This window comes from Hemitrygon akajei, chromosome 20 (genome assembly GCF_048418815.1).
Source record: "Hemitrygon akajei chromosome 20, sHemAka1.3, whole genome shotgun sequence".
NCBI lineage: Eukaryota > Metazoa > Chordata > Chondrichthyes > Myliobatiformes > Dasyatidae > Hemitrygon > Hemitrygon akajei.
The window spans coordinates 41,590,624-41,612,192 of NC_133143.1; the positions used below are offsets into that span (position 1 = coordinate 41,590,624).

Genomic DNA, 21,569 nt, shown 5'->3' on the forward strand with positions numbered 1-21,569 from the left:
TGGATGTGGGTTCAATTTCAACTTTTAAGAGAAGTTTGGATAAGTACATGGATGAGAGGGATATGGAGGGCTATATTCTGGGTGTAGTTCTATGGGAATAAGCAGAATAATAGCTTAGCAAGGACTAGATGGGCTGAAGGGCCTGTTTCTGTACTGTTCTATGACTCTGTGACTCTAAAAGCTGATGTTGAGAGGCAAACCTTCCCATGGTGAATGGTAAACCTTCTCACAGCGGCCCTGGACCCACCTGTCAGTTTGGAGGACATGAATTGATTAGCTGCCTAGACAATTCAGCAGACGTGGTCGAGACAAAGGAGGCGTACCTGGCTCAGCAATGCCTGCAGGTCACAGGTTTTCAAGTCCAAGGAGGCGACCTTTGCTGGATCAGTGCTGTTTAAGAAGTGAAGCATTTCTTCATAGTTTGTTTGGGTCAGATTTTGCTCTGGTAGATCAAAAGCATTGGTCAAACTCAGGATATTTCTGCAAAAGGACAAGAAAAAACAGAAATATATGTTTTAATCAATAAACAAAGTTGCACACTTCTTTTGTAATACAGAATATCCCAGAAATCGAGTTCATCTACCTTTAGCCCTCCAAACAGTTGCTATGTTTGTTATTTATTTTGAGATAAGAATAGAACAGGTCTTTTTGGCCCAACACGCTGTACCAACCAGCAACCCATTTACTTATCACTAATCTCATCACAGGACAATTTATAATAACCAATTAACCTACTAACCAGTAAGTCTTTGGACTTTGGGAGAAATTGGAGCACCTGGAGGAAACCCACGCAGTCATGGGGAGGAAGTAGAAACTCCTTACAGACCCCACCAGAATTGAACTCTGAATTCTGATGCGCCGAACTGTAATAGTGTCGTGCCAACCGCTATGCTACTGCGGTGCCCTCATGCCAATTTTCCGGATCAACAACTGAACAAATGTGAAATGGAGACCTTGTTTTTGTGGTTCCCTCCTGTTTAGAAGCAATAGAACTTGACCCGCTGCTTCAGCGATAGTACCTGCGTTCTGAGCTGACAGCTGTCCTATCCTTTGTACACTGCCCTCTGGACATCAAGTCAGTACCAAAACTGATCTCCTCTTATGGAGAGGGAAGTTCTCTTTTCATATCAAGAGGGAAGGGAGAAAAGGGAGAAGGAAAGGGATGAATAACAGAGAAAAGAGTGGAGAGTCTGACTGGGAAGTAAAAGTCATGACACAGTGACTTTTTCCAAGAAGTGAGGCTTCTTGTTGGAACCACTTTAACAAAACTTCTAGGGATTACTATTGCTGAATCCCATAACTCGGCAATGGTCACAAACTCAGCAAGACAAGCCAGATAATTACTATCACTACTGTAACAGGGGAGGAGTTGGGAGTTCACCACACAACACCCAAATCTTTAGTCACCCATTTCTCCAAAGATTCACTGACACCAATAAGACTTAACTCATTGGTGCAATGGAATGCTCTTTACTTGCTTGGTTGAAGACATAGTTCACTACTGAAGAAGTTCAAGATCAAGGACAACGCAACCTGTTTAATCAGCAGCTCATTTTGCTTCTTAAAGCATCTATTTATTCAAATACAAATGCACTGCTGTTACATCATGGCCTATACTTAGCTTACACTGCAACAACTCTCTGTCTATAACCAAATATCTATTTGTGAATTTACTTTGGACCGCTTGACCTGCATTGAAAACTTGATAGCATTTTCCTCTTCCATCCAATGATTATTTTTATTCTTGGAATGAGATTGTCACTAGCACCTTCACTGAATAGAAAGACAGGAGCAGAAGGTGCATAGGGACATCACACCCTCCAAGTACTGACCCAGGATTTGCACCTTCCAGACCTGGACATGGATGGTTAGTCCTTCACTGTTGATGGGTCCATTGTTGCGTGAATGAAGTCACCAGAGAAAATCACTGGCAGATACAAACCAGCTTCTTTATTCGACAAAACAAGATACAGCAGACATCGTACGGAGATGCTTTCGGTCAAAATGTCATGCTGGCCCAACATGGGGCTCGATATTTTATGTGCCAAATATCAAAGGACAACTCCATATTTCTTTGAAACCACATACAACCTTCGCACCTCCTGACTGGCACACACTTCACAGACATACAAATGAATTTTAATCAGCATTGTCTGGACTGAGATTCACAGCTTTTAGGAACCCATTGTTCGGAGCTGCACTCCAAATTAAATCCACAATACATTTTCAGACGTGAAGACTGGTAGTCAAAGTCAAATATACATGTCCTAAACCCAGAAATCACTCTCACAGCTCAACCTCCTGGAAATCACTAGTGATTAAGACTTTCACCAGTCAGGCAGCTGTGATTTGTGTAAAAGGGCTCCCTAAACATTTTTCCAAAGGTAAAAGTGATGCATGTCAAGTTTTGCCTTGCAAATCCTACCATTAATGCACACCCTTCAAGAATATACAAAAATATACAATGAAAAAGAAAGACACAATAAAAGCATCAAAAGTTGATTTGCACAGTCTCAGGTAGCATTATATAATAAATGTTGAAAGTGTAACTATATTTCTTTTCAAATAGATGCGTGGATTTGAAGATGTTTAATGTAAAATATTTGAGCTGCTCAATCATTTGAATTGTGACGTAATATTGTGAAATTAAGATCCATGCAAAAAAGCAGTAATATTCCAGACAACTTACTTATCAAAACAGGCATCAAATTGCTCTGTTGCTCGGAAGCCAATAATGGAATATATTACTGTGGCTGCATATACGGATGTGAAACCATTGATGATGGAGATAAGCACAGCATCCTGCTCACAGTTGTTGCTGAGGAAAAGAGTTATATAGTTAGTCATTCAATATTAATTTGCTTTATTAGAACTAGATTGTAGTTTCTTAGCCACTTCACACTAGGTACTACTTACTGAACAGAATTATAACTGGAGAAGGATATAAGTCCACCGAAAGCCAAGGAGAAAGAATAAAATACTTGGGCTCCAGCATCTAACCAGGTGGTTGGATTTGACAACTCTTTCACCTTGAAAACAAAGAGAGGGATGCTTAGTTATTTTTACCGAAAGGGGATTTAATAACAGTAACTTCTGGATTTATAATAGGCCATTTTAAAGAACAGAATGTTATTTCTTGCTGAACATATGTTTGTTTGGCTTTATGGATATTGGGATCACCTTCTAGAAATGTCACAAATTTGGAAATCTTATGAGCAATGAGAAGGGCAACAAATAACCCAGGTAGTTTTAATAGGACGCACAAATGGGAAGGCGATACATCTTAGAAGGATATCAAAGGACAAGGTCATACAGCCAAAGGAAACGCTTTGGAAGGTGTCATTTCCTATCAATGGGAATCCTGGAAGTGACGTTAGGTTATTTTGGTGGACAAACAATAACCTAGAATCCATGTCCAGTTAGTGTAAGAGAATATTATTGAACTAATAATAAACAAAAGACAAATCTCACATCGTGTAAGGAAATCTGATTCTGAAACGATCTAAATCCACATTACAATTATGCATAGATTGTTATTGCATTAATAATCATCTTAATTCACCGTTTGTGAACATGTATTCAATGTAAAAATGTTATCAGTTAAAAAGGGATGGCCTTGGTGCTACCGGATTGTCACAATAATCCTAGGTGGTTCACTAATCATTCTCAGGAAGGAAACTTGATATTTTGGCTTCTATGTGACTCTAGTGTCAAACTGCCTTTTAACATTGTCTTCTTGTATTCAACTTTAACATTGTCTTTGTTGGGGCAATTTTTGACAACTTAAAAATATTATCTTCCTTTCCAACTTCAAACTACTGTATGTATTGTTGAGGGTCAAAGTCACCATTTCTATTTTTCTTTTCGGTAATAAGTATCATAATAGAGATTACTGACTTAACAAAATCTCACATAACTGAGAGAAAAAGCAATAAATATTTACATCTGGCGTAAAGAGAAATTTTATTCCATCAACAGATCCTTTTAACGTTAGGCCCCGTATCAAGAAGATTGTAAGTATCAGATAAGGCATAGTAGAAGTAATGTATACAGCCTGCAAGAAAAGAGAGAAGATTAAATCCATTGTATTAGAGCAGTGGTTCCCGACCTTTTTTATGCTATGGACCAATACCATTAAACAAAGAGTTTGTAGATCCCAGATTGGGAGCCTCTGTCTTGAGAAAGCAAGTCACTTTACACATTCTCTTTAACATAATGTCTGTTGAAACCATACATTGCTCAGTCCAGATTTTAAGCTGCAGTTATTGTAATCAAGCTATAGAACAAAATGTTCTTACGTACATTTATCACATTTTAATCACTTAAATTCATAATACCATTTGACGTTACAAAACATGCCAGTAAATACAAATCTCAAGTGCAGCATTCTTTTTTAAAAATCCATTTATTTATTTATTTATTAAATTTTAGAAAATTACAAAGAATAAATGTGATGATAAAATAGTGAGAAAAATAATATTAACCCTCCCCCTCCTCTTAACCCTCCCCCCTTTAACCCTTATCTAAAGAAAGAAAAAAAAGAGAAAGATTGCCTGGATATCGGAGGATCCCCACATGCTCCATGGAGTTCAAAATAATTTTAATATTTATTTTTACTTTCCCCAATTACTTTATAATTTTATCTTCAAAGGACCTATGTATTTAATCCTATCTTTTGTAAGTATGGGAGCCAAATTTTCAAAAATATATAATATTCATTTCTTAGATTGTATGTAATTTTTTCAAGTGGAATAAAACTATGTATTTCATTATTCCAACAATCCATAGTTAAATATAAATCAGATTTCCAAGTAACTGCAATAACTTTTTTGGCTACTGCCAATGCAGTTTTTATAAATTTTTTCTGATACTTATTCAAGTTAAGTTTCGGTATTGTCCCTTCAATGTCTCCTAATAAAAATAATACTGGACTATGTGGGAGTTGTACTCCAGTAATTTGTTCCAATAAAAGTCTTAGATTTATCCAAAATGGTTGAATTTTAAAACAAGACCAAGTAGAATGTAAAAAAGTATCAATTTCTTGATTACATCGAAAACATTGGTCAGATATATTTGAATTTAATCTATTTATTTTCTGTGGTGTTATATATAATTGATGTAAAAAATTATATTGTATTAATCTAAGTCGAACATTTATTGTATTTCTCATACTATCAGAACATAATCTTGACCAGTTTTTTCCATCAGTTTTAACATTCAAATCAGATTCCCATTTTTGTCTTGATTTATGAATTCCTGATTTAATTGTCTGTTTTTGAATCAAATTATACATACAAGATATAATTTTTTTAATTTTTCCTTTTTGAATTAATATTTCTATTTCACTAGGTTTTGGCATCAACATTGTTTGAAGTGCAGCATTCTGTCAATAAATATTCTGAAAGATAATTCTGAATATGAGGAAAGTTACACTGTCTCCTAAGGATTGGAGTGAAAATTGTACAATACAGGTAAAATGAATTAGTACTGTACCTTGCCAGTTGTTTCAATGCCTCTGATTGTGCATACATATAGGACAGACCAAGCACAGATGAGACTGAGTAGTAGCCACCACTGGATTGTGCCTGAATCATTGATGCTGGTTGAAATGTTTAACGACTCTCTGTACCAAAAATAATCTACTGAAGAGCTCCTGGCACATTCCTCCACATATCCTATCAAAACATGAATAAAAATAGTACTATTCCTGAAATCAGAGTGCTGCAGTAATATCCTTGCTTGTCTTGAGAATCGAGCAAGCAGATTGACTCCATGATGTAATTTATATCAAACTGCAAGTAGGTTTTGTTGTGGATTGAGTAAGGATATTGGGAATAGTAGGCAAAATTCATCTATACCTGTACCGTTTTCTGTCATTGGGCAATTGCTCCAAGGTAATGGCTCTTGAAATGAATTAAAGATGTACCACATAACCAACGCAATTATGCTGTTGTAATATAAACCCACCAGGAATGAAACCAACATTGATGCTATACCTAAAAAAAACAAGAGTCAATATAAATGATATGAATACTGCAAAGCCAACAGAGGCAATAATGTATTGCAATAATGATACTACACATCAGTGTAGTATCTAAGTTAAAGAATTGAACTGTGGAGACTGCGGGAAACTCTACATTATTTCACTGATTAAAGCTTCCGATGTTCACTGATTAAAGCAACAAGGGAGATGGAAGCTTCGAAGTGAATGCGGAGGGTCAGCACCAGCTGCTTGCTTTCTGATTGCTGGTGGGATCGCTCTGCTGCCGGAGAGGGGAGCCTATGTGGCCTGTCACTATGCCCAGAGGACGTTATCAAGATCTTTCTGCACTTATGGATGTAGATAGAGATATGCATTTGAACTATGGTCAATGGACCTTTTTTCAGTCTTATAATTTTTTATATTCCGTGTTTTCACCCATTCCTTCTCGGTTTTTTTGAGAAAGGCAGGGGTTTTTCTGTTAATTTCTTTGGGCAGGCAGAGGGGGATTCAGCGGCAGCTGTTCTTTTTGTGTTTCATGTGGCAGAGGGGGTTTGGGGGTTGATGTTCTTGTTGTGTTATGTTCAGTTTGGTTTTGTGTGGCGAGAGGGTTATTTGGGCACTGATGTTTTGTTGCAATCCATGCAAGGGAGAGGGGTTTGAGGGTTGATGATCATGTTGCCATTCTTTTGTTGCTTGGTTTCATGGCTATTTGGAGAAGAAGAATCTCAGAAATGTATATACTTTGATAATAAATGAACCTTTGAATCTTGAATAAGGGTTTCCAACCTTTTTTGTGCCATGCACCAATAATATTAAGCAAGGGGTCCATGGACCCCAGGTTAGGAATCCCTGCTCTAACAGATTATTCTTATTGTAGTTGATGAATTGTGTACTAGCTCATTTAGAAATATTGACAACTAATTTTTCCCAACTAATGAAAGTTCATCAACCTGTTGTGTAAACTCTATTTCTCTCCTTACAGATGTTGCCAGGTCTGATGACTTTTTTTTTAACAATTTCAGGTAAATCTTCTTGTTTGACATTTGTTTTGGTTTTTACATGTACATGCAAAAGGAAGTTATGGAACAATATTCAAATCCAGACATGTTCATCTTTTCAATCATGTCACTGCATTGAAAATCAGAACGCTAATGACTTACCCACTCCTTTAAGGCAAGGATGGATAGCACTCCAGACCCCAACACTGCCTTTCCGCAATCGCTGTCCAATCGCAAACTCCAGATGCAACAGTGGGACGCCCTCCAACACCAAGAGGATGAGGAATGGAATCATGAATGCGCCTGGCAAAGATGAAAAACGCATTGATGCAATAATGGAACATGAGTGCTCTTATCAATCCTCCTTAACACTTCTGGGTTCTTTAGAAATACTTGGGGGCAGGGAATGGATAACATCTCATTTCAAGCATCCAGATTTATAAACTTCCACATCAGCGTGGCAAATTTAGTCTACGCACAAAATCTTCTCCAGTTTTACCATGGGAAGAAAATCCACTAGTTCATCAATCGACATTTCACACGAACCTTCCTGAGCAAGAAAACGACTGAGTGGAGACAGAGTTGGAGTTGTTTAATAATGAAGGCCTACATTTTTATTGACTGGATTGACTCCTCAAATATACTCAGTTGGCACTTTATTCGATACCTCCTGTGCCTAATAAAGTGGCCACTGAGTGTATGTTTGTGGTCTTCTGCTGCTGTAGCCCATCCACTTCAAGGTTCAATGTGCTTTTTATTCAGAAATACTCTCCTGCACACCACTGTTGTTACAAGTCAAGTCAACTTTTATTGTCATTTCGACCATAACCGCTGGTACGGTGCATAGTAAAAATGAGACAACGTTTTTCAGGACCATGGTATTACATGACACAGTATAAAAAAACTAGACTGAACTACGTAATAAAAAAAAACAACACAGAGAAAGCTACACTAGACTACAGACCTACACTGGACTGCATAAAGTGCACAAAAACAGTGCAGGCATTACAATAAATAATAAACAGGACAATAGGGCAAGGTGTCAGTCCAGGCTCTGGGTATTGAGGAGTCTGATAGCTTGGGGGAATAAACTGTTACATAGTCTGGTCGTGAGAGCCCGAATACTTCGGAGCCTTTTCCCAGACGGCAAGAGGGTGAAGGGTTTGTATGAGGGGTGCATGGGGTCCCTCATAATGTTGTTTCCTTTGCGGATGCAGCGTGTAGTGTAAATGTCCATGATGGCGGGAAGAGAGACCCCGATGATCTTCTCAGCTGACCTCACTATCTGCTGCAGGCTCTTGCGATCTGAGATGGTGCAATTTCCGAACCAGGCAGTGATGTCTGGTTATCTGAGTTACTGCCACCTTCCTGGTAGCTTGAACCTGTCTGGCCATTCTCCACTGACCTCTCTCAATTAACAAGGTGCTTTCACCCACAGAACTTCAGCTCTCTGGATGTGTTTTCATTCTTTGCACTATTCTCTGTAAACACCAAGAGACATGAAACTCCCAGGAGATCAGGAACTTCTGGGTTAATCAAACCACCCCTCTGACACCATCAATCATTCCATGGGCAAAGTCATTCAGATCACATTTCTTTCCCATTCTAATGTTTGGTCTGAACAACAACTGAACCTTTCGAGCATGTCTGCATACTTTTATGCATTGAGTTGCAGCCACATGATTGGCTGCTTAGATATTTGCATCAACGAACAGCCGCACAGGTTTACCTAATAAAATGGCCACTGAGTGTAGCTTGCACGTGGATCCTTACTGTCCGCACAGAAGACTTTGAATATATAAACATCACTTGAGCCAAATCCAAAATCCCATAGCTGAGGGGGTCAGAACATAATCCAGCATGATATCAGTGCCCAATCACAGCTCATTCAACTGAAAAGGTATTACTTATATTTACAACCATAAAAATAGACTGGTTTGTAATTTCTATATATTCCTCATTTAGACACATATTGACTAACAACATAGGTGGAAACATAGTCTTGTACTTTGTTGAACACTTGAAGAGAAGACTTAGGCCAATTGACATAATTTGTGATTATAATGCCTAATTATCTCCAGACTATCTCCAAACTGAAGAAGATACTACTTCCAGAAATCAATTAGCACTCAGAAGCAATAGATACTTTTCATATTTACTGCAGCAATTTGTCAAAGCTTCCTTGACAATAGTCTTTAGAATTTACCAGTTGGAAGATCAAGAGGGCCAACTCCATTCAAGCGTTCCTCCAAATTACACAACACCTTGAAATATATTGTTGTTTCTTTGTCCCTCTCTACCAAACAGTTCTGTGGGATTAACTTCAAGATCATAGCAGTAGAACAAAATACTATTTGAACTTACAATAATGCACACAACTCACGAGTAAATAAAAATAGAATACTCAGCTAATTGATGAATGAATGACTAATTACTAAATAGTTCAAGTTTAATCATTATTCAGCCATACATGAATATGTCTGAATGAAACAGCATTCCTCTGGGACCAAGGTGCAAATAGCACATGTGGTTATGATTTCAGAAAAACAGTCACAAAGAAAAAAAGTAATAGCTAGAATGGCTAGATAAAAAGAGTGGATAAAATTGAATAAGACTATGCTTGATTCACCCAGCACCACACTTGGTCTTTGTGCTAATCCCACTGGGTGTGGCTCTCTGACATACTGTGCTGAAGGCATCCACTGCTTGGGCCTTCCATCTGCTGGGGTAGGCTGGTCTCAAGCAAAACAACTAGAGGACCTGCTTCTCATTAGCACCTTCATGCCCATTGACAACGTGCTAGTTTAAGGTATTTTCACTACTTTAAAATAACTCTAATATTTAGATTTCAATAGTTCACACGTGTTCTCAGTACAGTACTGGTATAAGATAATAACCATTACCCTGTAATGTTCTCAATTCTATGAGTGGTATATTGAAAGAAGCTGCTACCTGATTAAAGGTGATCACTGATCATGTTGAGAAAAATGCTCCCGAGGAGATTGGTAAAAGTTGAAATACAGAGAGAAAGCATGTTCTATTTTAAGACCAGCTGAAGTCATTTTTTTCCTCTCTCTTTCAACTTTCTTTCTTAATCCAAATGTTCTCCTCTCTTTATTTTTCACTCTCTGTATCTGATTTGGAAATTATTTCACCAAATTATTCAGTTACACACATTTGTTGATGTGCATTTTGTAGCTCATCAGAACACTAAAACCCAGCATCAAACACCACCCTCAGATGCTCATTAAATCTTCTTTTGTAACATTAATTGACAACTAATATTCATAAAATATCCAAAGCACATGCATTTGGAGAGGTAATAAGCATCTGTTCCCTTCACAGTTTCAAAGGTCACCAGCATTCTAAAGTGCTCCAGAAAAATAAATATCTTTCTTTACAATTATCAGTTAAATTAGATATTTGCTTTAAAGAAAGAGTTCTGTGGTTTAAAGTGGACATCGGGTAAATTAACAATTTTTATATAGGACTTTACTTCTGTATATTTTAATGGAAGATGTGCAAGTAGGGGAATTATAACTGTCAATGGAGGCTAAAATAGAGAAAGAATATGATTCAAGTCAACAAAGAGGACAGCTCAAAGTGTTTTCTAAAATATTAGAGCATTGGCTTCTGATTCTGATTTTGCTTTGGACCAAAGAACATCCCATTCGCAGAATAGGCTAACATTTAGTGCAGATTAAGTGAACTATCTAAAAACATTCATATTTGAGTTATGCACAGACCCTGCCAGGTGGAGACTAAAAGTACCTCTGCATGAAGTTTGAAGGGGCTTTCTCATTTCTCCTCTTGTACAATATGGCTTATTCAAGTGACATGGTTCTACGGTAAGTATTTTCTTTCAAAGGAATGTGGGCTTCCCCACATACCCCTACCAATGCCAAAGCTGAGAGGTTAACTGAGCCTTTTTCAAAGGACTTTTAAGAAACCTGGAGTCACAAATAGGAAAGATTGGACAAGCGTTGCAAGTTATTTTCCTAAGGGACAACAGTGAGGCAGATGGTCTTGGAAAAATACCATACTTTCATTAATGCTTCAGTTCCAGACTTAGATCATGAGCTATCGGAATTTACGTTGCTTGGCTATCTGTGATGAGATTTGAGCTCATTTCTCTTATTTGACCAGAGACTGCCGCAGAGTGATTAGAATCTAAAATCTTGATTAATACTCAAGGAATCCCTCTCAGCCTCAAGATAACAGTGTCTGGGACCAAAATGCTGCTGAATATTGCTTTTTCCTCTTTTCAGTCGCTTTGTACATTGGCCATCTTCTGGTTTCATTTTCCGGTTTTGAGCATTTGCAGATCTAAAGTTGGTGACTGAACAGTAAATTGTTTTTCTTAACCTTGACCATGTTTTGCTGCTCCCTGAAACCATGATAGACCGATATAAAATCAATAAAATGCCAGTCAAGGTTCAGCATGATATGAAAAGACCATTACGTATTTATCAAGTTACACAGTGCATTTCACTTCGATAAGAAACTGATAGAAATCTCTTGGTTAATACCCCAGGCTACACCTTCACTATGTGGAAGAATAAATAGTCTTTGCTTTCGTAGAGCATAGACAGCATAGTATAGGCCATTTAACCCAATTTATAACTCTAAAATCAATCTAATCCTATCCTCCATTTTCCCATCTGCCACTTTTAGCCCAGATCTGCATCTTGTCAATGTCCTGCTATAACCTATGGCAACATTCTACACTATTCATTCTGACTCAAAAGCTGCCCTGAATTCTATTTTACCACAAAGCAGCATTCCCTTTGAAGAGCTGAAACAAAAAGGGATAGAAATTCTCCATATGTTTCTAATTCAATGCTGAATATTCTTCCCCGGGGTGGATAAAGACGGACATTGAATAGTGATTTTGTCAGTGTTGACTGTATCCCATGAATTAATAAATGAAAACAGACTAAATTAGCAAGAATTTTGAGATGCATGGACAGGTAAGGATAGCTAGTATTGATTTTTTAAGGCAAATGGCATTTTGCATGTACAAGATATTTTTTCTCAAAGCAAAGCAACTAACCAGGCAGAATTGGATTAGAAGACTCCAATCCCAATTGTTACTCTTTGGGAGAATCATTAGATCCTAGGAATATCAATCTGTTTAAAGTATGTTTCCTGAACATTGGCTAAAATGCAACTGTCTTGAAATCATTTGAAATTGCAGTTGTGGCAATATTCAGACAAATAGGAGCCATTTACAACACACTAATACATTATATAATGTTACTTGGGACTATTTTATGATCAGGCGAGTTAATAATTTACTGACAAAAAATAAAGCAAACAGCTCTTCAAAAAAATCTATTTTGGTTCTAAACTCTAATGTGAGTGTGGCGTATCAGGAGGAAAGGGGGAAAACTAGAAAGGATGTGATGCCAATTAGTTATGTAGAAAATAAGCTCTTTATGATAATTTTACTCTTAAACCAACCAGAAGAATGGCCAGAAATACAAACAGAAGGACTAGTATGTTTATTCTATAAAATCATCACAGTCTGCTTGCAGGATTTTAAGTAATATTTATTGGCTTAATGGTTATGAATTTTTAACATGAGCAACTGAACCTCAGTTAGCAGTATATCCGTTGCCTTAAAAACAGGTATTAGAAAACAGCTCTGCTCCCCAGCCCACACACACATTTACACACACTCCAATGTTTAGAACATTGCACCTCCTCATTTGACAGACTCTTTTTAATATATCCATTGACATTTATTAACTACTTTTCAAAGATGAATGTGGTTTCAATTATAGAAATACGTCTATTTATTTTTACCTCAAAAATAAATTGTGAGTCCCACAAAGAAAATGCACCAGTACAAATATCATTATCTGTAACAATGTAAAACAGGAAGGAAGCAGTAGCTGAATTCTATAAGAATCTTCATTTATCTCAGAGAGGTACTTACTAGGAGTTTGAGGAGATTTTGTTATGTCACCAAAGACACTAGCAAATCACTACAGATGTACAATGGAGAGCATTCTAACTGGTTGCATCACCATCCGGTATGGAGGGGCCACTACACAGTATTGGATAAAGCTGGAGAAAGTTGACAAGTCAGCAAGCTCCATCATGGGCAATTGGCTCTCCAACATCAAGAACATCTTCAAAAGGCAATGCCTTAAGAAAGGTAACATCCATTACTAAGGACCACATCACCCAGGACATGCCCTCTTCTCATTGCTACCCTCAGGGAGAACGGACAAGTACCTGAAGGCACATACTCAACATTTTAGGAGCAGCTTCTTCCCCTCTGCCATCAGAATTCTGAGTGGCTAATGAACCAACCCATGAGTACTACGACTATTTTTTGCTCTCTTTCTTCCCTACTTAACTAATTTTTATACATATTTTATTGCAATTTGTAGCTTTCATATATTTCACTGTACTGCTGCTGCAAAACAACAAATTTCATGACATACATGTCAGTGATAGACCATAGGACCAAAAGACGTAAGAGTAGAATTAGGCCATTCAGTGCATCAGGTCTGCTCCTCCATTTCAAAATGGCTGAGTTATTATCCCTGTTATTAAACCTGATTCTGATTATCTAGAAATTGGTCAACATAATCATCTCTTACCTGAAGATGCATTATTTGTCTTACATTCAGAGACAATATTTTGTTCTGAGGTTCTTTATATTTCCCTGTTCGTTTATGTAATAAACCTCTCAATTTCAAGTTATTTTGTTTTGTCTACGTTCCTCTCCATCTGAGAATTGACAGTGTTGGTAATTGACTTGTTCTGAGTTACCTTTTGAACAGAATGATTTACAAAGCCATAGGGAAAGGAATTGTTAGCATTGTGTTAGCTGGAATCAATGCAGGTTTGATGGACAGAACACCCTCCTGTGTATGATCTTTTTGATTCTAGGATTAAATAGCTTGGATTCTGAACATCTCCTCAAACTTTCTCTAACCAGAGAAATTTCAGCTTCTTCCTACCGAGTTTTCCTCAGGTTATTAGGGCTAACAGTGTCTGTGTGCTACATCCCATATGAGAAATACTGAATTTTTCTATAGCTACTACTTTTTCATCTTTCAGAAGAATTTGTTATTCCATTCATGGTGCACAGCTGCAGCAGCTAAGTTTTTAAACCTCTATACTGGCCTACTTCTGCGATTCTACAATATCTCAATAATAGTTATGCTAGATGACAGATGCCTATTTATAAACTTTATTTATAAAGGTAATTTATATGACATATTACATATTATATTACATGCACAATGATGCAAATGTAAGTGTTTTACTTGCATAATTTTTTATTTTACATTCTGGGAAGTTGAAAAACAAGTATTGCCCACATCTTTCAGAGCCTACCTCTGAATCATACTCTTTACAACGGAAATTTAATCTAACCAGTACTTTCACTACTTAATTCCACATTCATTCTTTTTCTTGTGTGTTGATTAGTAAGTACCAGTATGTTTTATGTTGCATCAACTAATATGTTAATATTCAGAATTAGTGCTTTAAACACAGGAACTTATAGAAATGAAAAAGACTCTGTTCACACTCTTGGGCTAGCAGAGACATTATTGAATTTAATGTTCCCACCCTGGCTCTTCAAAATAAGATATATCCAGCAGCCAGCCCCTTGGCCACTGCATCTTGACTAGAAATTTATCATGTGTGAGCATTAATCCCATTTTTAAATTCTTCTCACACTCTCATCATTTCAACTTTGATTCTACCACTCACCTGCATGCTAGAGATTCACCAGACTGATTCCTGGGATTGTGGGATATTCCTAAGAATAGAGAGAGGGTCAACTAATCCTGTCTCCTTTCCACTGAAATTCTAACAGTAACTTGCAAACTAGACACAGTGAGAATGTTTCCTCTCTCTGGGGTGCGTAGAACCAGAGGTTGCAAACAAGGCAGTGGGGCCAGGTCATTAAGTAGGTTTAAGTAGGTATATTTCTTCATATGAATTTGATTAAAAGGTATGGAGATAAATTGGAAATATGGTATTGAATCTGCCATGATCACATTGAATAGCAGAAGATGCTCGAAAGGCTGAATGGCCTGCTTCTGTGATTCTACGTTTCTAGTGCCCCCTTACTGAGAATCACATTACCCAATACAATGGTGCTAGCCTAATTCATTCTGTATTTGTAATCAAATAGCACTTTGCAAACACTAAGCTGCTGGTGACAGTATGTAAACGCTGAAAGAAAATAAATGAAAATAATTGCATTTGAAAATGATCAAATTACATGGCGTTCCTTCAATTAATTTGAACAATTACAATCCAACCTGATACTTTCCTTTTACAAAATGAATTTCCACTGAAGCATGTCTTTGCAACATTGAAATCCCAGACTACCTAATATTAATGCTCTTATTAATAAAGTCCAGCAAAGACTTATTTTCATTTAGAAGAATTACTGGTCTTCACACTTCGTTCAAGAAGTAATCTAGCTTGCATTCACTTATCCTTCCACCCATTCTGTTCTTTAAGATAAATATCACATTGTACTTTAACTTCCACTTAATAATACACATTTACAGTAAGAACTGTAGAATTTATTTTTGCTTCTTTATAATGTTTGATGATTAACAATTGTTTTATTACATACCTCCTCCGTGGCTTTGACAGAGATAGGGGAATCGCCACACATTTCCTAATCCCACGCAAAAACCAACACATGTTAACAAATACTGAGCTTTGTTGTCCCATTTGGGTCGATCGTCCACCTCTTCGATTTCTCTCCTCTCGAGTTCATCATAGGATGGAATTCTATCTTCCAGACCAGGATTTGGCAAACAGATTTTTGAGAGATTGAACCTTGGCATGATGGGTTTGAAACACCAGCTCACAATGGGAACAGAGTGGCTGAAGGATGTCTGAATAAAGTGGAAGGTGCTGTTGTTAACTATGTGCTTTTATAGGGAACCTTTAGCACCAGCATCTGTAGGTGTATCTTCTGCAAACTGATGTGTTAGCAGAATGTTCGGCCATCCTAGTAAAATTTGATAATTATTAATGCATTTTATCTCTTGGAAGATTACAGTTCTGAGATACAATTACAAATTTTGTATCAGAGGACTTTTCAATTTAGATTTATTTGATTCTGTAAAGATTGCAAAGCATTCAAGTCCCCTCTTTTATTTAAATTTTATAGCCCACTTTTTTAACTGCAAGGAAATCTACCCTTTTAAAATTTAAATGGTATTAGCAGATCACAGGCAACAAAAACAGTAAGTATGTAGGAAATAGGAATAATTATTATCATCTGATCATTTCAATACATTTATTCCAAGCCATGTGTTTCATTTGCACAACCTCACAGCTTATCAGAAACTGTAGTTTATGTTATTTTTGGGTCATCTGGAGATTTGGATATTAAGCCAGTCCATCACAGGCAAAGCCCTCCCCACCATTGAGCACATCTACAAGACACAGGGAAGGAGCATCCATTATCAAGAACCCCAGCATCCAGGCCAGGCTTTCTTCTCCCTGCTGTTGTTGGAAAGGTGGTTCAGGAGCCATAGGTCCCTCACCATCAGGGTAGTTCATAGTTATTTCTCTTCAGCCATCAGGCTCCTGGACCACTGTGGATAACTTCACTCACTTCAACTCTGAACTGAGTCCTCAGTTCTCAGTACTACTTATGTTTATTTACTACTTATTTTGTATTTGCACAGATTGCCTTCTTTTTGCACATTGCTTGTTTATGTGTAGTTTCCCATTTCTTCTACTGTGTTTCTTTGTTCTACTGTGAATGCCTGAAACAAAATGAATCTCAGGGCAGTATGTGGTGACGTACATGTACAGTACTTTGATAATAAAGATAACCTGAACTTTGAATTTGGAGACTTGCTTTCAAATTCCCCCAAGGCAGCTGTGTACTTGAAATAAAAGCCAGTATCCTCAAAATTGACCATGAACCTACAGATTGTCGTGACAAGCCATTTGATTTATTGATGCCTCTTTAGGGAATGAAATTTCCCTCTCTTACCTTGTCTGCTGTACATGGCACATAAGTTAATTTAATTCCTCGCTAACATGTTATATGCTTGTTAAGCTGTGTTAATGACGTTGTTCTGTAAAACATTGACAGGAATGCGTAATCTTCACTTTCATCAAATATTCCAATAATCCCTTGTACCTGAGCCTATCTAGTCACGCTTCAGATACTAGAATGGTGAATTCGAAGGATGTTTTGAAATGATCAAAGAATAAAGTAGCTGGAGCAAGAGCTCGCTGGCAGCTAATTGTGACTAAAGACCATTTTAAGAAAGGAAGCAGAGAGACAGACAGAGACAGAGACAGAAACCGATAAAAAGAGAGGGCAATGGAAGAAAACCATACCTTTGTGTTCTGTAGCCATTGTGGAATAGGAGACAGGGAGCTACTCACCATTAAATGAGCCTTAGAGGAATGAAGACACTATTCGATGGGAACACTGAGCCCTGCCTGATCTGGACCGACTACCAGAACCTCTCTTTCATTTAACAGATCTGCCAACTCAACTTACATCAGGCTCACTGGCTAAAGGATCAGAATTCATGTCAGATATATTTTTCTACCATTCTTCAGAGTAAATTCAACGAATATACTGCATATCAGAGATCACACAGGTGTGACGTAGCTCGCTGGGATTTGCTTATTGAGTAGGAAAGGCGATGACTTGCGGCAGCTTGGAGCTTTCATCAGTGGCACATTGGAGATCGGAAGCCTGAGATGACATAGCTCACACAGGTTCACTGACTGAGTAGAAACGGCAGCAACTCGCCACATCTGGTGCTTTGGGCAGCAGCCCATTGCATTCGGGATTGATAGGCAAGAACAAATTAAAGTAAGGCAGCAGCCATTGCTGGAGTGGTCAGAGTGAGAGAGGAGACATCTTGGGCTTTAGATCTTTGTGCGCTCAGTGATGAGAGGTTTCAGGGAGAGAAGGCAAAAAAAGCTGAGGGTAGAGCTCATCTCCCACCCCATACCCCCACTGTTCATTGTTCTTCCTTCTTTATATTTGCTCCATTCAAACAGTAGAGATGCCAGGTAAGATAGAGAAATGCTCCTCTTGTGGGATGTGCGAAGGCAGGGAGCCCTCCAGTGTCCCTCAGGACTACACCTCTGAGAAGTGCATCCAGCTGCAGCTTCTAACAATCTGCATTAAGGAGTTGGAGCTGGAACTGGATGAACTCTGGATCTTTCAGGAGCCTGAGCGGGGTGATAAATAGGACATATAGAGAAGTAGTTACACCCAAGATGCTGGACCCAGGAAACCGGGTGACAGTCAGGAGGGGAAAGGGGTTAAATGGCCAGAGCACAATGTCCTCATGCGGATTCCCATCATCAGCAGGTATACCTCTTTAGCAGAGATGACCTAACAGATGAAGGCCAGGTCTCTGGCATTGAATCCGACTTTGCTACTCAGAAGGAGAGGGGTGAGAAGAGGCACGCTGTGGAGATAGGGGATTTATTAGTTAGGGGAACTGAAAGGAGGTTCTGTGGACAAGAACGAGATTCCTGGATGGTATGTTGCCTCTCGTGTGCAAGAACAAATTAAAGTAAGGCAGCAGCCATGGCCTCTCTGGGACATCTCGGATCGAGTCCTCAGTGTTCTTGAGATGGAGGGTGAACAGCCATAGGTTGTGGTCCATTTAGGTACCAATGACACAGGTAGGATGAGTGATGAGGTTCTGCAAAGGGAGTTCAGGGAGTTAGGTGCTAAGTTAAAGGGCAGGATCTTCAGGGTTGTGATCTCAGGATTGCTACCCTGATGCACCATCAATAACTCACTCTGAGATGTAAGAAGCGAGATATCGGCTTTTATTGACTGGAAGAATGAACAACACTACATCCTGGAGAATGAGGCCGGGCATCAGGCCTCAATCGCCTTTATACAGGGGTCTGTGGGAGGAACCACAGAAGCAGTCCAGACAGGTATATGTAGTTCACCACATACCCATACCATGTGCTAGTGAGGCCAGAAGAAGAAGATTATACAGTTTAATACGTATCTAAGGAGTTGGTGTAGGAGGTAGGGCATAAGAGTTTTGGATCATTGGGCTCTCTTTCCAGAGAAGGTGGGACCTGTACAGAATAGATGGTTTGCTCCTGAACTGGAAGGGGTTTAATATCGTAGCAGGACGGTTTGTTGATGCTATATGGAGTTGGGGGGGGGGGGGGATGGAATTAAAGTAGAGTTGCAGGAGGATGGCAATCAGATTTCCAATACAGATAGTGGAGAGGTTGGGGTGACAGATGTTAAAACCTCAGACAAAGTCGGGAATCAAGAGGGTGAGCATAGTGGGACTAATTTTCGGAGCTATATATATATTTCACTGCAAGAGTATCATAGGAAAGGCAGATGAGCTCAGGCCATGGACAAACACCTGGAATTATGATATTGTAGACATTAGCAAGACTCGGTTGCAGGAGGAGTAGGACTGGCAGCTCAGTTTTCTGAGGCTTCCATTGTTTTAGATGCAGCAGAGCGGGAAGGGTTAAAGGATGAGTGGTGGCATTAGTAGACAATGAAAATGTCACGGCAGTGCTCAGTCAGGACAGACTGGAGAACTTGGCTGGTGAGGCATTATGGGTGGAACTGAGAAATAAGAAAGGTATGACTACATTAAGGGAGCTCTATTACAGGCCAGCCAACAGTCTGATGGATTTAGAGGAATAAATTTGCAGACAAATCACAAACTGTTGCAAGAGACATACAATTGTTATAGAAACATAAGAACATAGGAAACCTACAGCACAATACAGGCCCTTTGGCCCATAAAGCTGTGCCGAACATGTCCTTACCTTAAAACTACCTAGGCTTACCCATTGCCCTCTATTTTTCTAAACTCCATGTACCTATCCAGGAGTCTCTTAAAAGACTCTATTGTATCCGCCTCCACCATTGCCGCCAGCAGCTCATTCCACACACTCACCACTCTCTGCATAAAAAACTTACCCCTGACATCTCCTCTGTACCTACCTCCAAGCACCTTGAAACTATGCCCTTTCGTGCTAGCAATTTCAGCCCTGGGAAAAAGCCTCTGACTATCCACACGATCAATGCCCCTCATCATCTTATACACCTCTATCAGGTCACCTCTCATCCTCCATTGCTCCAAGGCGAAAAGACCGAGTTCACTCAACCTATTCTCAGCAGGCATGCTCCCCAAATTCAGGCAACATCCTTGTAAATCTCCTCTGCACCCTTTCTATGATTTCCACGTCCTTCCTGTGGTGAGGCAACCAGAACTGAGCACAGTGCTCCAAGTGGGGTCTGACCAGGGTCCTATACAGTTGCAACATTACCTCTCCAATCTTAAACTCAATCCCATGATTGATGAAGGCCAATGCACCGTATGCCTTCTTAACTACAGAGTCAACCTGTGTAGCAGCTTCGAGTGTCCTATAGCCTCGGACCCCAAGATCCCTCTGATCCTCCACACTGCCAAGAGTCTTATCATTAATGCTAAATTCTGCCATGATATTTGACCTACCAAAATGAACCACCTCACACTTATCTGCCACTTCTCAGCCCAGTTTTGCATCCTATTAATGTCCCACTATAACATCTGACAGCCCTCCACACTATGCACAACACCCCCAACCTTTGTGTCATCAGCAAATTTATTAACCCATCCCTCCACTTCCTCATCCAGGTCATTTATAAAAATCACAAAGAGTAGGGGTCCCAGAACAGATCCCTGAGGCACACCGCTGGTCAGCAGCCTCCATGTAGAATATGACCTGTCTACAACCACTCTTTGCCTTCTGTGGGCAAGCCAGTTCTGGATCCACAAAGGAATGTCTCCTTACTTTCTCAGTAAGCCTTGCATGGGTTACCTTATCAAATGCCTTGCTAAAATCCATATACACTACATCTATGGCTCTACCTTCATCAATGTGCTTAGTAACATCTTCAAAAAATTCAATCAGGCTCGTAAGGCACGACCTGCCTTTGACAAAGCCTTGCTGTCTATTCCTAATCATATTATGCCTCTCCAAATGCTCATAAATCCTGCCTCTCAGGACCTTCTCCATCAACTTACCAAGTAAGACTCACTGGTCTATAATTTCCTGGGCTATCTCTACTCCCTTTCTTGAATAAGGGAACAAAATCCACAACCCTCCAATCCTCCAGAACCTCTCTCGTCCTCACTGATGATGCAAAGATCTTCACCAGAAGGTCAGAAATCTCTTCCCTGGCTTCCTACAGTACCCTGGGGTACCTCCCTTCCAGTCCCAGTCACCTATTTGACTTGATGCTTTCCAAAATGCCCTGGTTAAGAAAATGAAGGAGGTACATATCAGGTATAGACAGAGAGGAACAAATGGGGTGCTTATGGAGTATAAGAGATCAAAGAGAACACTTAAAGGAAGAAAACAAGAGAAAATCTGCAGACGCTGGAAATCCGAGCAACACACACAAATTGCTGGAGGAACTCAACAGGTCAGGCAGCATTTAGGAAAAGAGCACAGTTGGTGTTTCAGGTTGAAACCTTTCAGCAGGACTTGAGTAAAAAGCTGAGGACAAGATCTAAAAGGTGGGGGGGGGGGGATAGGAGAGAGGAACATCAGGTTATAGGTGAAAC

At 39.1% G+C, this 21,569-nt stretch overlaps 1 protein-coding gene and 1 long non-coding RNA gene across 2 annotated transcripts in view; one reads left to right on the plus strand and one right to left on the minus strand.

Annotated features, from left to right (window-relative positions):
* slc6a19a.1 (solute carrier family 6 member 19a, tandem duplicate 1) overlaps positions 1-15,911 on the minus strand; it is a 30,075-nt gene extending 14,164 nt beyond the window's left edge. Inside the window, exons 1-8 of the mRNA XM_073024230.1 lie at positions 15,599-15,911; positions 7,144-7,284; positions 5,859-5,996; positions 5,494-5,675; positions 3,944-4,054; positions 2,917-3,029; positions 2,690-2,818; positions 324-480 (exon numbers count right to left, since the gene is read on the minus strand). Of these exons, the coding sequence (XP_072880331.1) occupies positions 324-480; positions 2,690-2,818; positions 2,917-3,029; positions 3,944-4,054; positions 5,494-5,675; positions 5,859-5,996; positions 7,144-7,284; positions 15,599-15,815 (1,188 nt within the window). The 5' untranslated portion in view covers positions 15,816-15,911. The remainder of the gene's footprint in view (positions 1-323; positions 481-2,689; positions 2,819-2,916; positions 3,030-3,943; positions 4,055-5,493; positions 5,676-5,858; positions 5,997-7,143; positions 7,285-15,598) is intronic.
* LOC140713754 (uncharacterized) overlaps positions 9,540-21,569 on the plus strand; it is a 32,131-nt gene continuing 20,101 nt past the window's right edge. The window contains exon 1 of the long non-coding RNA XR_012095724.1: positions 9,540-9,790. This is a non-coding gene — a long non-coding RNA (uncharacterized lncRNA). The remainder of the gene's footprint in view (positions 9,791-21,569) is intronic.